This window comes from Cicer arietinum, chromosome 1, assembly GCF_000331145.2.
Source record: "Cicer arietinum cultivar CDC Frontier isolate Library 1 chromosome 1, Cicar.CDCFrontier_v2.0, whole genome shotgun sequence".
NCBI classification, from domain to species: Eukaryota; Viridiplantae; Streptophyta; class Magnoliopsida; order Fabales; family Fabaceae; genus Cicer; species Cicer arietinum.
In genome coordinates, this window is record NC_021160.2 from 53098270 (window position 1) to 53112523 (window position 14254).

At 28.5% G+C, this 14254-nt stretch overlaps 2 protein-coding genes across 2 annotated transcripts in view; one reads left to right on the plus strand and one right to left on the minus strand.

The window, feature by feature from the left end:
- The window catches only part of LOC101513205 (putative pentatricopeptide repeat-containing protein At3g23330), a 2828-nt gene extending 1934 nt beyond the window's left edge, over positions 1–894 (minus strand). The window contains exon 1 of the mRNA XM_004486695.4: positions 8–894. Coding sequence (XP_004486752.1) covers positions 8–490 — 483 coding nt within the window. The 5' untranslated portion in view covers positions 491–894. The remainder of the gene's footprint in view (positions 1–7) is intronic.
- Positions 895–4753: 3859 nt separating this feature from the next.
- On the plus strand, positions 4754–12876 carry LOC101512878 (homeobox-leucine zipper protein GLABRA 2). Its single transcript, XM_004486694.4, has 11 exons — positions 4754–4948; positions 5192–5493; positions 6928–7045; positions 7174–7368; positions 7808–8182; positions 8831–8932; positions 10735–10944; positions 11161–11335; positions 11425–11696; positions 12065–12151; positions 12260–12876. The coding sequence occupies exons 1-11, from the start codon at positions 4835–4837 to the stop codon at positions 12638–12640; spliced, it is 2331 nt and encodes a 776-aa protein (XP_004486751.1). The 5' UTR covers positions 4754–4834; the 3' UTR covers positions 12641–12876.
- The last annotated feature ends 1378 nt before the right edge of the window (positions 12877–14254 follow it).

The following is a 14254-nucleotide window of genomic DNA, read 5'->3' on the forward strand; positions in this document are numbered from 1 at the left end:
TCTTTCCCTCTCCAACTGCAGAAAGTGCTGAGCACGCCTTAAGAACAAATGGTAAAGTGAAATTATCGGGCTTGAGCTCATAGTCAAGCATGTCATGATAGAGTGAAATGGCAGCATCGTGGGGCCCATTCCATGCATAACCCCGAATCAAAACATTCCAGAGAAACAAATTTCCTTTGGGAATTTTGTCGAACAGGTTATGTGCATTTATGAGAGAGTTGGAAACGCTGTAAAGATGGACGAGTTTAGTGGCCAAGTTTTGATTGTAAGGAAGACCCAGGTGGCAGAAATGGGCATGGAGCTGTTTCCCTGGGTTTAACGCCTTGGAAGCGATACAAGATTGGAGAAGTGAAGTGTAACAGTCGGTGGTTAGTGATTGTTGGTTGGCGAATGAGTGGTAGGAAGATGGAGAAAGAGGGAAGAGGTTGAAAAGGAATGAAATTGTTCTTGAGGTTTGTAGTGTCTTCTTACTAATGGAATTGAAAGACATTTGGTTTATGAGAAGAACAAAAAAGAGGATTCATGAATTCAAGTACAACTAGTAGTAGCCAATTAGCAATGCATTGTTAGTTGTTGATCCAAAAATACTAAATGATTTAAATCTTCCCAAAGAAAGCAATTTATTAAAATACCCCAAAAATACTAAAACTTTTGAAATTGCATTTTTTTTTTTATCATTCCAGCATATGATTTTTTGTATTAACTCATCCATATTATGTTCTGTTATTCCTGTCCAACCTCTCATTTATCATTTTTTTCTCTAATATCTGTTTAATTGTCAGGTTATAGAGCCAAACATCTTGTACAAAAGGCAGTTCCTAACGTAGTTTGTAGATGAACACTTTTCATTTCAAGGCTTAAAGTATGTCTAATGAAAGACTTACATTAAATGATATATGTTCTGATATATCAATTGTTGTTACTTTGAATATTAAATTTTCCAGATAACCATTTTCTTATTAAATTACGAGTCCTTTTTTCCAGATGGGAAGTAAATTGCAGTTTGCCAATGCCATTATTTCATTTAAAATAATATAATATAGTCACATCACATGTGACACAGTAGTACTATTTGGTGTTAGCTATATAGCTTTTATTTTAGTTTCCATATTAATGCATGAGGCTTAATTTCTTTCATCTACTCTTCCAAGGCCAAGCTATCTGTCTGTCAAATTTTTGTATGAAAGGAATTTGAATTTTAGTAATGACTATACAGAATCTTACATCCTAGCTTAATTTGAAAGAATGCAAAACATCAACGTGGATTTGTATCATTTTGTTGTCTTATATATGGCTTGTCAATTTCCTTCAATTACGTGTCGTGTTGGAAGTTACACACTTAATTATAAGCTCCATTGTTAGATAGTATGTACTTCTAACTAATCAATGTGTTGCTAGCTAGTCTATAACTAATTATATTTGTATGCTTTTGTTTTTCATTTTATTAGGTTGTATGAAGCATAAGCTTTATTGTTTGTATTCTCCAATATTAACGATGTACTAACGCCTATAGAAAAAAGAAACATGTTTTACAAGAAAGCGACAAGAGGTGTGAGAATAAATAACCTCAGATCAATTAATGTTATTCTCTATTAGTGGGTTTGTGCTCCAATCATGTGATTGCTTCAAGTTAATATATCTACCATTCCAAAATCCCAACCACCAAAACGAAGGAAATTTTTGTCCAAAAATAATAAAAAAGAAATGAAAAAATTTGCAGGAAAAAAGGAAAGCATTATGCATACCATGGTTGGAATTGCAGATAAACTCAATCATAACCCACATGACACCAAAACTTTTAATTATAGAGTTGATCTGTGGCGGCATTTGTATCAATAAATAATAAATACTGTAGGCCCATGAGTAATCTCTTCATAAGACAGAGTATGGGCTTCTTAAAGATAATAATAATAGTAATGATAGTTTATTAATAATTTTATTTAAATGTTACCTTTTTAATAATAGTGATAAAAGTAAAAAGTATGGGCTTTTTCATTATATCAATTGATGTATCTTTTCACATATTCATTAGAAAAATTATGGGCGTAGATCCAATCACCTCTTTTACATATTGAGATAGAAAAAGTAAGTAATATGACATAAATAAAAAAATAAATAAAAAATAAAGTGTTGAAATAATATATTTAAAATTTATCAGTGTACATTAACTACCTTAAATATTAATTATTCAATTTTTTTATAAGTTCTTTTTATTAGAGTTAATTATATTTGAGGTTTGTCAAACACTAAACATAAATACTTCTTTCAACGAGTTTGTCGCATTTTAAAAGTCTAGCACTTTCTACTGAGACAAATACAAAACTTACGTTGGTACTTAGTCATTTAAAGTTAATGAAGATTAACACTATTTTTTTTATAAAAAATAAGCTTAATAAAATTGATATGAATTTCACTCAAAATTAATTTTTCTATCGTATTTAAAATTAGTTCGGATAAGTACCCATATATGAGAATTATGTTGTCATCCCTAACACCTACTATACATTATCCCTTCCGTAGTCAACTATTTATGGTGATTTACGAAAAAAAATTGTGCTAACAAATACCCTTAAAATAAGTACCTTTAAAATACTTGTTAATAATACAAAAGTAAAAAATTTATATTGAAAATAAAAAAATTTAAACTTTAAAAAATAAAACACATTTTTAATGCACCTTATATTTTTAGATATGTAATAAATACGCACTTGTTAATATCTCCCATTTAAAAAAACAAATATTTTTACAAAATACTGTCATTTAAAAGAATTATATTTAAATATATTTATTTTTTGACATACATATTTCAATATATTTTTTAATAATTCCAAAAAATTTATTATAATCAAGATCAAAATAAATATAAAAAGAAAAAAATTGAAAAATAAGACATGGTTATACTAATTGCAGACAAGCCCGAGAGGTGTGAGTTTGATTCGCTATGTCCTTTTCCTTATGGGCCTAGTGCTGAATCGGCTTACACAGTTTTCTCTTATTTTCTTTTTGTCATTCAATGGTCAATTTATGTGAGAATGACCGTTAGGTTATGCTGGCCAGTGGCAATGGATACTATGGGAAAAGTAAAATCTATAGTTCGGGAAGGCCAATTTTTGTAACAAATTTTTTATTTTTAACTAAATCAACATTTTAGATATTAAAATCGTAACTGTCAATTAATTTGAGACTTTAAGTTTATAAAGTCTTAAATCATTCTCTCAAATTCTATAATGTTAATTAAAATATTTTTGAATTTTATAAGTCATAGATAAAAAGTTCTATAAAATAGTTGATAGAGAAAACATCCTAAATGATTTTAAACAATTTGATCAAGTAATTTAATATTTTATAAATTTGACATGACAGACACTTTTTATTTCAAGATTCAAAAATGTGATTTACTCAAAAAAAAAAAGTTTCTATTGATTTTGTTTCAATGGAAAATATATTGTTTGAAATTGATTTTAACTCCAAAAAAATATAGTAAAAAAAAACGTATAAAAAACTTAAAAATGTGTTTGAATGAGATAAATTTTTAGGGAACATATTTTTTAAAATATTTCAATGCAAGTTACTTTGTTCTGATAATAAATTTAAAGAATATTTAAAATTAATGGATTTTATGAAGTATTTTGTTAAAATTAAATTTAGAGAATTTAAAATATCATCGGTTAAAAGTTTCAAATTTTCTCTTTACTTTATAAAAATATAAATTATGGAATGGTTTCTAAAAAAATTTCAAATTTATAATTTTGACTCTATATGTTTCAAAATTTGCATATTAGTTTCTAAATGTTTTTTGTTTGCAAACTAGTCATTAAAAATTTGCAATATAGTCCCTAAACATTTCCAATTTTAGGCTAAATTTAATTTCCATTTTTGTCCTAAAACTTTTAAAATTTATAAAAAAATAATCTAAATTTAAAAGAACAATTCATTTATTCAAACAACAAAATTTAAAAATAAAAGTAATTCAATTGAAGCATTTGAGTTGTTTAGAATTATAATTTCTCTAAAATTTTAAAATACCTTATCCAAACACATTATAAAAAAATTATTTTATCTAAATCTAATCGATAATAAAATCACATATTTAAGAACAAAAGTTAAAACTAATTTTTCAACTTTATTTCTGTTTAATTAACTGAGATGAATCGTCTAAATTGAAAAAATCAAATGTAATTAATATAACCACAAAATCAAATCTCGTATAAAAAAACCTAACATGTTTAGAATTATCAATGCGTTGAGTTGAACCACAAACATAATTTAGTAATTGTATTAAAAAATGTATATGAGTAGTATTTCTGGATTTTTCTTGTGTTGAAAGGTTAAGGTGAAAGCAGCCATGAAGCTAGCCAGATAAGTTAGCTGAGCCGAGCTGAGAAAGTAAAAAACCGTTGGAAGCATAAATTGAAGTGATAAATGTTAGTTGGGTGTTGACTCTCCTTTCATCTCATCTAACAATCAATCCTACCAGCACGCACTTCACATTTTAATTAACAACAAAACTTATAGTAACTCGTATTACAAGATATAATACAATTATAAAAATGTTAATAAAAAATAATTATAAAAAAAATCTTATTAAAAAGAGAAGAAGAAACCTAAAAATGATATATTTAAGACAGAAGATACTATAAAAATATAATAACTATTAATTAATGAGAAAAAAATAAAATAAAGAAAGCGAGTTCCTTACTTTTGTTTTTATATTCTTAAATTGTGCAGTCCTGTTTTCCACGTCTCTATCCTCATTTCTTCATTGCCTAGATAGTAAATAGCCACTCCCACCACCATGTAACAAAATCACAAATGACACAACCATTATTTATTTATGCTCCTTAAAAAACACACCCTTCTTTCATCAACAACACCAACACCAACACCAACGTTATCAATGGGTGCAGACAATAATCCACTTGCCTCTCCAGCTCTCTCTCTTAGCCTCGTAAGTCATATCCTAACTATAACTAACTAACTAACTTTTTTCTTCTTCACATTTCTTCAATACATTTTTTTATCATATCCACAAATAATAATAATAATAAATAAATTAACGGTTACATTAATTAATTAATTAATTTTTTCTTAATTAAAACTTCTTCTGTGTCTCTTAATTAGTTCACTAAACCAACTACCTATAGGACATTTTTTCATGTTGTTGATTAATGAATTATAATATTTGTGTTAGGCGGGGATTTTTCGGCAAGGTGGTGTGGCGGCGGAGGGTGAAGGGACGACAAGTAACATGGAGGTGGAGGAAGGGGAAGAGGGGAGCACCGTGGGAGGTGAGCGCGTGGAGGAGATAATTAGCAGCGATAATTCAGGTCCTACAAAATCCAGATCAGAAGATTATTTTGAAGGAGAAGATGATGAAGGTGAAGGTAATGATGATGATGATGGTGATACTAACAATAATAATAATAAACACAAGAACAAAAAGAGGAAGAAATATCATAGGCACACTGCTCAGCAGATCAGAGTCATGGAAGCGTGAGTATAAAATCATTTTTTTCTTCCATTATTTCCAAAAATAATTGAGTTCTAATTTCATCAATAAATTTATTTTATATTCAATTGATGAAATTAGAATACAATAATCATTAATGTAATTACATGTTTAGACTTAGTACAAGTATTTGTTTTGTTTATATTTTGATTTGAGTAGTGCGTATGAATATTTTGTTTGGACTACAATTAATACCCTCCTTCATAATACAGATCATAGTACATGTCAGATGTCACTTTTAAAGTTTTTGTCAATTAAAAATAAAAGTTGTCACTTTAAATAATTTTAATTTGTCTCATTCTATTTATTAATTTAAATACTATTTAATAATAATTTTTTAATATAGTAGTACTATAGTAATATATTGTAAAAAAATGTATACATATAATTAATATAATTTATAATTTTGTAACAAATGTGTATTAGTAATAATTTAACAGGCAAATAATAGTATGAGAAGAGGGAGAATATCATTGAATATTTGAATCATCGGCGAGTGTGACCATTGAGAATTCAGTGTTATGATTTTGTTGCACTTTTTTCTTATTTTAGTTGTTGCTATCCTAACATGCACAGTACTCTATTATTACTATGTACTTCCTTCCTTGAGAGAGATACCTATGAATATGATTATTCGAATAAAAGAATGACTCGATCTGTGTGATGAATTTCTGTTTGCATGTTAGATGTTAAGTAGGAGTAAGTTTTATAAGTACATAGCCACTAATTTGAGGATGCTAATGAAAAAGATTTATCTCTCAAAGTTTTAGCTAGTATACTCTATATGATTTGCATGCCAGCTTTATAAGAAAAGTTATTGATATCTCTACTCAAAACTAAAGTTTTTTTAAGAAAAAAATAAAGTGCACAAATAAAGTTATTGATATAATTTGAGTTATAAAAGGAGGAATATATCATTTAAGTTATTAATATCTCTATTATTTGAGTTATTGATACTTTTAAGTTTTAGTTCAGTTAATAAATTGTCGATATTGTTAAGTTATATATTTTTTTTTTGTCTGAATTCGAAATTAAAATTTGATTAAGTGAATTAATTATAATAAAATTTAATATCTTTACTAAAATATAAAATAAAAGACACATAGTTAAAAACCAAAACTTTGTAAAAAGAAAAAGCCAAAATGTAATACATTGAACAGCTTTTGCTTTATTTGTTTATTTGATATCTTAAATAAATAAATATTATGCCTTTGCAAAGTGCTTTTTCCCCCCACTTCCCTCCTGATTTTTTTTAGCAATACCTCTTGATTAGATTATGGTATAGCTATTGAAAAGATGTACTTTGCGTTTGCATTGTTAAATACTATTTGTTGGACCACCCTTTTTATATAAGAATTGAAGCTTGTTGTGAATTTTTTTTTTTAAACTAACATTAATCACGAATGTAATATTGTAAGGCTTTTCAAAGAGTCACCACATCCTGATGAAAAACAGAGGCAACAACTTAGCAAACAATTAGGCCTTGCTCCTAGGCAAGTTAAATTTTGGTTCCAAAATCGTCGAACCCAAATCAAGGTATTATTCATCAACTCAATTTCAATTTTTTTTTTTGTCAAAATAAAAATTCAATTTTATTTTTTAAAATAAATATTTTGAATTTAACAATAATATATATTGAGCACTATATATGTTGCATTTTGCAGGCAATACAAGAGCGACATGAAAATTCATTGTTGAAAACAGAAATAGAGAAACTAAGGGAGAAAAACAAGAGCCTAAGAGAGACCATAAACAAAGCTTGTTGTCCAAACTGTGGGGTACCAACCACAAATAGAGATGGTGCTATGCCAACTGAAGAACAACAACTACGTATTGAAAATGTCAAACTCAAAGCTGAGGTTAAATATTTCTATAATTAACTCAAACCACCACTTTTTTAGTACACTATAAAAAAATTAGAGACCCAAAAATATATAATTCATATATAATTTTTACCAATAAGCATAATAATGATCAACTATTATTTTACCATGTCTATTCTTAATTTTATTTTTATATTCAATTCCAATTTTAATTCTCTTATTCATAACATTATTCTCTTATTTTCAACTCCCCACAAGTCCTTATATATTTTTAATATCCAACTTTCCAATCTCTCACTTAGAATTTTGTACAAAATTGGAGATTTGAAAAAAAAATATTGATGCGACATAAAATTTGTTTATTATAAATTCATTTGGTTGATTATACATCAATACATTTTTTTATTCTACGTCAATAAAAAAATTTGTCACAATATAGATTGAAAATTTACAGTCTTAATTGACACATGTGTAGGTAGAGAAACTGAGAGCAAGTTTAGGGAAATATGCATCAGGGACAATGTCCCCTTCATGTTCTACTAGCCATGACCAAGAGAATAAAAGTTGTTTGGATTTTTATACTGGAAGTTTTGGTCTTGATGAGTCAAGGATAATGGATGTAGTAAACCAAGCAATGGAGGAACTTATAAAGATGGCTACAAAGGGTGAACCATTATGGCTACGTAGCTTAGAAACTGGTCGTGAAATACTTAATTATGATGAATATATTAAAGAGTTTGCAATTGAAAATTCAGATAATGGAAGACCAAAGAGATCCATTGAAGCTTCAAGAGATACAGGGCTTGTTTTTTCAGATCTCCCTCGGATTGTCCAATGTTTTCTAGATGCTGTAAGACACAAATTAATGCATATATATTGAATTATTTTTTCTTTTGAATTTATATGTTTTTTGAGCCTATGAATAATATGATTATATATATTTTTTTAAATATTCATTTTCTTTTATAACTAAGTGCTTTATGCGCTTTCACCGTAAACTAATTTACTTTTAATATAAGAAAATATTATATTCCGCCAAAACACTTCAATGTTTTCTAGACACAAATTAAATTAATGCATATATAATCCATTCTTTAACCATATAAATAAAGAATAATACGATTATATAGATTTTTAAATTAGTCTTTAAATTCTATATTTTAAAAAATTATTTTAAACTTGGTAATGTAACTTGAAAAAATAATAATTTTTTATTGAATGATGGTATAAGACTTTTATACAGTTAGCTAATATATGTCTATTAAACTCTTTATTTAATTGATGCATTATTTTTACACCATGAAACAATCATGTTTGTCATATATTATTAAAAATGATTGAGCTTAATTAATGAAAGCTATTTTAAAAACTACACAAAAGATGATTTGTAATTGGTTGAAAGTATAACTTGTATTGATTTTGCAATTAAACTAGAAAAATAATTTCCTTTTGCCATGTAGTAGTTAAAAGATAGTTATTATGCTATATATTGTTGCAGAAGCAATGGAAGGAAATGTTTCCATGTTTAATATCGAAGGCAGCAACCGTTGACATTATATGCAAAGGAGAAAATTCTAACAACAATGGTGCCGTGCAACTGGTAAGTATATATATTTAATATTAATTTGATGCATGGGCCTAATAATAAATTAACGAAAGATTTGATAAAATCTTATGCAGTCATGGTAAATTGGAGTTGGAGGGTAAAGTCGTTTTCATTCCGTAGTTCTAACTTCTAATGTATTAAATAAAATTTATTTCTTGCTGTAAATCCGAAAGCCACAGTTCATACATGGATTTATTAGTACGGATATTTTATTTTATCAAGTGGCCCAAAACATGACAACAACACAAAATGGTGGTACCTCCAAAAAAAATTTGTAGAAAAATATATTTTCTATAGTTGAAGATTTTATTCTAATATTGAAAATGTTTAATTACGAGAAAATTTTTTAGTTGATATTAATAATGTATTGTGTTGATTTTAATGATAAAATACATTTTATTTATTTAAATATTTTTATTAATTATAGTTGATTAATAAATTTGATGAATTGAAATACTATAAATAAGAGTATATTAATGGAGAATTTGAGACAGATAAAAATGATAAATAAAACATTTTAAATATGATGAAGGATGTATGGTAAGAGATGTCAATCTCTAAAATAGATTTCCTTTACTTCAAGAAATTAGTCATTATAATTGTGCATATTTGGGAGTTCAAAGATTAACGATGTAAAATAATTTTTCAGTGTCAACACTTCATAATCATTCAATATGTTACATCATATTGTTAATGTAAAAAATAAAAGTTTAACTAACCATGCGTTTCCTTTATTCTTTATGATTGGTTTAAAAAGAAAAGTTTTAGTTGATTGTGATGTAATCATACGATTTTGATAGTAGAAGTTATGGTTTCTTAACTCTTAACCCATGCATTAATCTTCTTTTCGGAAGTGAAAGTGCTTGTCAACTTTTTCCCTCCTTTAAACACAGTCTTTATCTACTTATTTCACATAAATATTGAAAAACATACATAATGTACAAAAAGTCCAATGTCATTTAGTAAGAACATTTGGCACTTTCTTCTCCTCCATATCTTGTCAAATTCATCTCAGCTGGAATATTCTCTCTATCTCTCCATGTCATGTTACCCCATGGCTATGCCAACCAAAAAAAATATATATATAAAAGTTGTTTTTATCTTCCCTTTATTAAAGAATCTTATATTAGACGATAATATAACATGAATAGTAACTATAAAGCGGTGTTATCTCTCATTTTATAAGTCTTTTGAGTATAGTTGATTTAGGTCCAACTCAACCTTTTACTTTCTTGCATATATATATGGATATGAGAATAGTTCTTTTTTTTTTAATAATATTTTGTTTTAAAAATATTTAATATCTAATTAGTTGGGATTTAAAGAAATTTATTTTTGGTCCAAATACATATAATCATTTTAACACTCCAGTAATATAGATTTTTGTTGGCTATAATAGCTAACAATCAATCATATGAATTTGTGTCATTTGATCGTATTTAATTAATATTTTAGTAATTAAATTTGAGATTAATTTTATCTTTATGAATACCAGGTAGCTACATTTTCTCATGGATCTTTAAGAATTCACTTTTTTTTTTTAAATTTCATCAAACACTAATCTTAAACAACCATTTGTCAACAAAAAAAACTTAATCAACTATACTTATAGAATGAGGTTGTTGAAGATTGAAATAGAAACATATATAGGTGGAGGAAAGTTCTAAGATGTGGACACTGAACATTTTTCCAATGAGATGTGGACACTGAACATTTTTCCAATGAGATGTGGACACTGAACATTACCTTGGACATGAAATTGTAAAACTCTAACCTTAATTTTGTATTGGTTATAGATGTTTGCTGAGCTACAAATGCTAACTCCAATGGTACCAACTAGAGAAGTATATTTTGTGAGATACTGCAAACAGTTGAGTGGTGAACAATGGGCAATCGTTGATGTGTCCATAGACAAAGTAGAAGACAACATTGATGCATCCCTCGTCAAGTGCAGAAAACGCCCCTCCGGTTGCATTATTGAGGATAAGTCAAACGGCCATTGCAAAGTATGTATATTATTAATTCAAGTTCTATATCCGTTTTTGTTGAGTATGTCTCATAGTATACTGATAATAAAACCATGGTATTTAAACAAGAGTTGTAATCTGTAATCCTAAGTTTGAATCATAATATAAATGAAATGCAGCTGTTATGTGGTCGAGACTTAGATGTTTATGCAAAATGGCTCTGAATATATTGAGTTTTCTTTTGGCTTTAAATAGGTAACATGGGTGGAGCACTTGGAGTGCCAAAAGAGTGCAGTTCATTCAATGTATCGCACCATTGTCAACAGTGGCTTAGCCTTTGGGGCAAGGCATTGGATAGCGACCCTTCAACTTCAATGCGAACGTCTAGTTTTCTTCATGGCAACAAATGTTCCCATGAAGGATTCAACTGGTGAGTAATGAATTATAATTGAAAGGTTCTTTTGTTAAATACTAAACAGTAGTACACTGAATAGATTAGTAATGAAAACAAAATGTTAGGTGTTGCTACATTGGCTGGAAGAAAAAGCATTTTGAAGTTGGCACAAAGAATGACATGGAGTTTCTGTCATGCTATTGGTGCCTCAAGCCTCCATACATGGACTAAGGTTACTAGTAAAACAGGTGAAGACATACGAGTCAGTTCTAGAAAGAACCTGAATGATCCTGGTGAACCTCTTGGGTTGATACTGTGTGCAGTTTCTTCTGTATGGTTGCCTATATCTCCTAATGTTCTGTTTGATTTCTTGAGGGATGAAGCTCGTCGGACTGAGGTACCACTCTCTTTATCGGTTTCATCGGATTTTTTGGGGTCAATATGATGAATAATCATGTGAAGAGTTTAATAAGGATCCACCAACAATATAAAATATGTTTAATACTGTGCCACTGTCATAAAACCACAACAATCAAGTCTTATCCTACTAAGCTGGGTCAACTACATAATCAAACAACACTATAATGTTCTATCATATAGCGTATCTCCATGTCTTTCTTAACCGTGATACAATCATATTTTACTATATACTTTTAGAATGTAATATATCAAATGATATTATGGTTATTCTGCTTGTGCATATTCATTAAACTTTTGAATATGAATTTGGAGGGGTGTTTGTGTTGACAATTATCAATGTGACAGTGGGATATCATGTCCAGTGGTGGGAGTGTGCAGTCCATTGCAAATTTAGCCAAAGGACAAGACAGAGGCAATGCAGTAACCATCCAAGTAAGTTACTCACTGTTAAAAACAAAACACATTGAACAAAATACAAGTTACATTTAAAAAACATGGGTTCTAAGTAAAATATGGGATTTGTTTGATCTCACTTTGCAGACAGTTAAATCAAATGAAAACAATATGTGGATACTGCAAGATAGCTGCACAAATTCCTATGAATCAATGGTGGTATATGCTCCTGTGGACATTACTGGTATTCAGTCTGTGATGACTGGATGTGATTCGAGCAATCTTGTCATTCTTCCCTCAGGATTCTCAATTGTTCCTGATGGTCTCGAGTCAAGGCCAATGGTGATCACTTCAAGGCAGGAAGAAAAAAATACAGAGGGAGGATCTTTGTTTACAGTAGCATTCCAGATCCTTACCAATGCTTCTCCTACAGCCAAATTAACAATGGAGTCTGTGGACTCGATCAACTCTCTTGTATCATGTACATTGAGACACATCAGAACAAGTTTACATTGTGAAGATGGTTAGACAAAATCACACAATTGCTAGATAGATTTAAAATATCAGTGATGATAAGCTTCTGTTTTCTATCTCTTTTTTGTTTAGTATTTGGTATGGGCGAAAAAATTGCTAGTGGTTTTCCCTTTAGAGTTTTGTTAATCATTCTATTAGAAATTAGAAAGGAGGGTTTGGACTGAATATTAATCTCTTGTATATAATTATCATATCATTTATTAGTTCCTTATGTGGATGATTTATTCGCACTTTATGGCTTTTGTTGTTGATTTGATGGCTCACATTGCTATTGCTGATGTTGGTTCTCAAACCAATTAAGAAACCTTTAAATGAAATGAAATGTTCAAACCACTTGTGTGGTATCTGTAGCTCAATGTGATTAGTATGTGCAACAACTTTTAAACACAAATAATTTTGATTTATTCATATCCTAATTTTAAACACAACGTGACATGGGAATTGGGAATTAAAGCAGAAATTATAGGATTAGGAAACATAGTAGAACAATCATTGGAAACATTACTTGTTCCATTGCAAGAAGCCTCATATGGCAGACCAAGAGCACTAGTTGACTTAATATATACACATTGACATCTAGTTTTTTGACTTAAGATATATATATATATATATATATTTTCCTCACCAATAGCATAATGTTGGGAGACCAAATAAATACATAACTAAAGGAACCAATTTTCATTGAAAATGTCAATTAGACTTAACCTTTTAAGTATAGTGGAAGAGAAAAGTTTTTTAAAGGGGTAAGGCAGAGTCATAACGGGAAATGGTTAGGGAATTTTGGAACAGATGAAGATGCTGCAACTCATTAAATGGAACAAAAACTTCACTTTCCGAGGAAAAACTACAAGCAATATCACAAGGTGTTTCTTCTAATAGAAAGTTAACTAATTTACCAGTAAGATCAAACAATGATAAGCACAGTGGTGAGATTGATCAGAATGGTAAAATTAAAATTAAAATGACAATGATTCAGCTATAAACAAGTTGAAGCTTAATGTAGAGTGAACAATGAAGGAGGTGACACAAACAAAAGAAACAATGAAGGAGCTGTAGAGAAAAGTTGTTTGAAATTGAAAAACCAACCGATGAAATAAAATAGTTTAACAAAATGGTAAAATTGAAATAAAAAGTAATACAAAAATTGGATATTATTTTTTATATAATGAAGTATAAAATTATAAATAAAATCATTTAAATAAATAACAACATTAGAAAGAAAAAGTCACATAAAAATTTGTCATTTTCATTTTCATTAAATCTAATTTCGTAAAGTAACAATAAGTTGGTTCAAGAGTAACTATTTTTGTTTAAAAAGTTTAGTTGTGAAACGCACGTTAAAGACAAAAATAGGTATTTTGAAATTGAATGTTGATTCAACATATAATATGTAATTCAATTGTTAGATAACTTTTTCAAATAAAGAACAAGAGTTATCTGAGTTCAAGAATGGGGCCAGATTGACAAAGTAGCCAAGATTAGTGAAGAAAATGGTTTAAAGGAAGAAGAGTTAATTAAAGATTAATGGAATTGATTAAGCAAATGGAAGGCTATGTGGAAATAGAGATGCTGAAGACCTAAAAATAGTCTGGTTGATATATATATATA

Coding starts and splice junctions, on each gene's coding strand:
- LOC101512878 (XM_004486694.4), top strand. CDS start 4,835: ATGCTCCTTAAAAAACACACCCTTCTTTCATCAACAACACCAACACCA. Junction 8,183..8,830: donor TCCAATGTTTTCTAGATGCT/GTAAGACACAAA, acceptor ATATTGTTGCAG/AAGCAATGGAAGGAAATGTT. Junction 12,152..12,259: donor GCAATGCAGTAACCATCCAA/GTAAGTTACTCA, acceptor CTCACTTTGCAG/ACAGTTAAATCAAATGAAAA.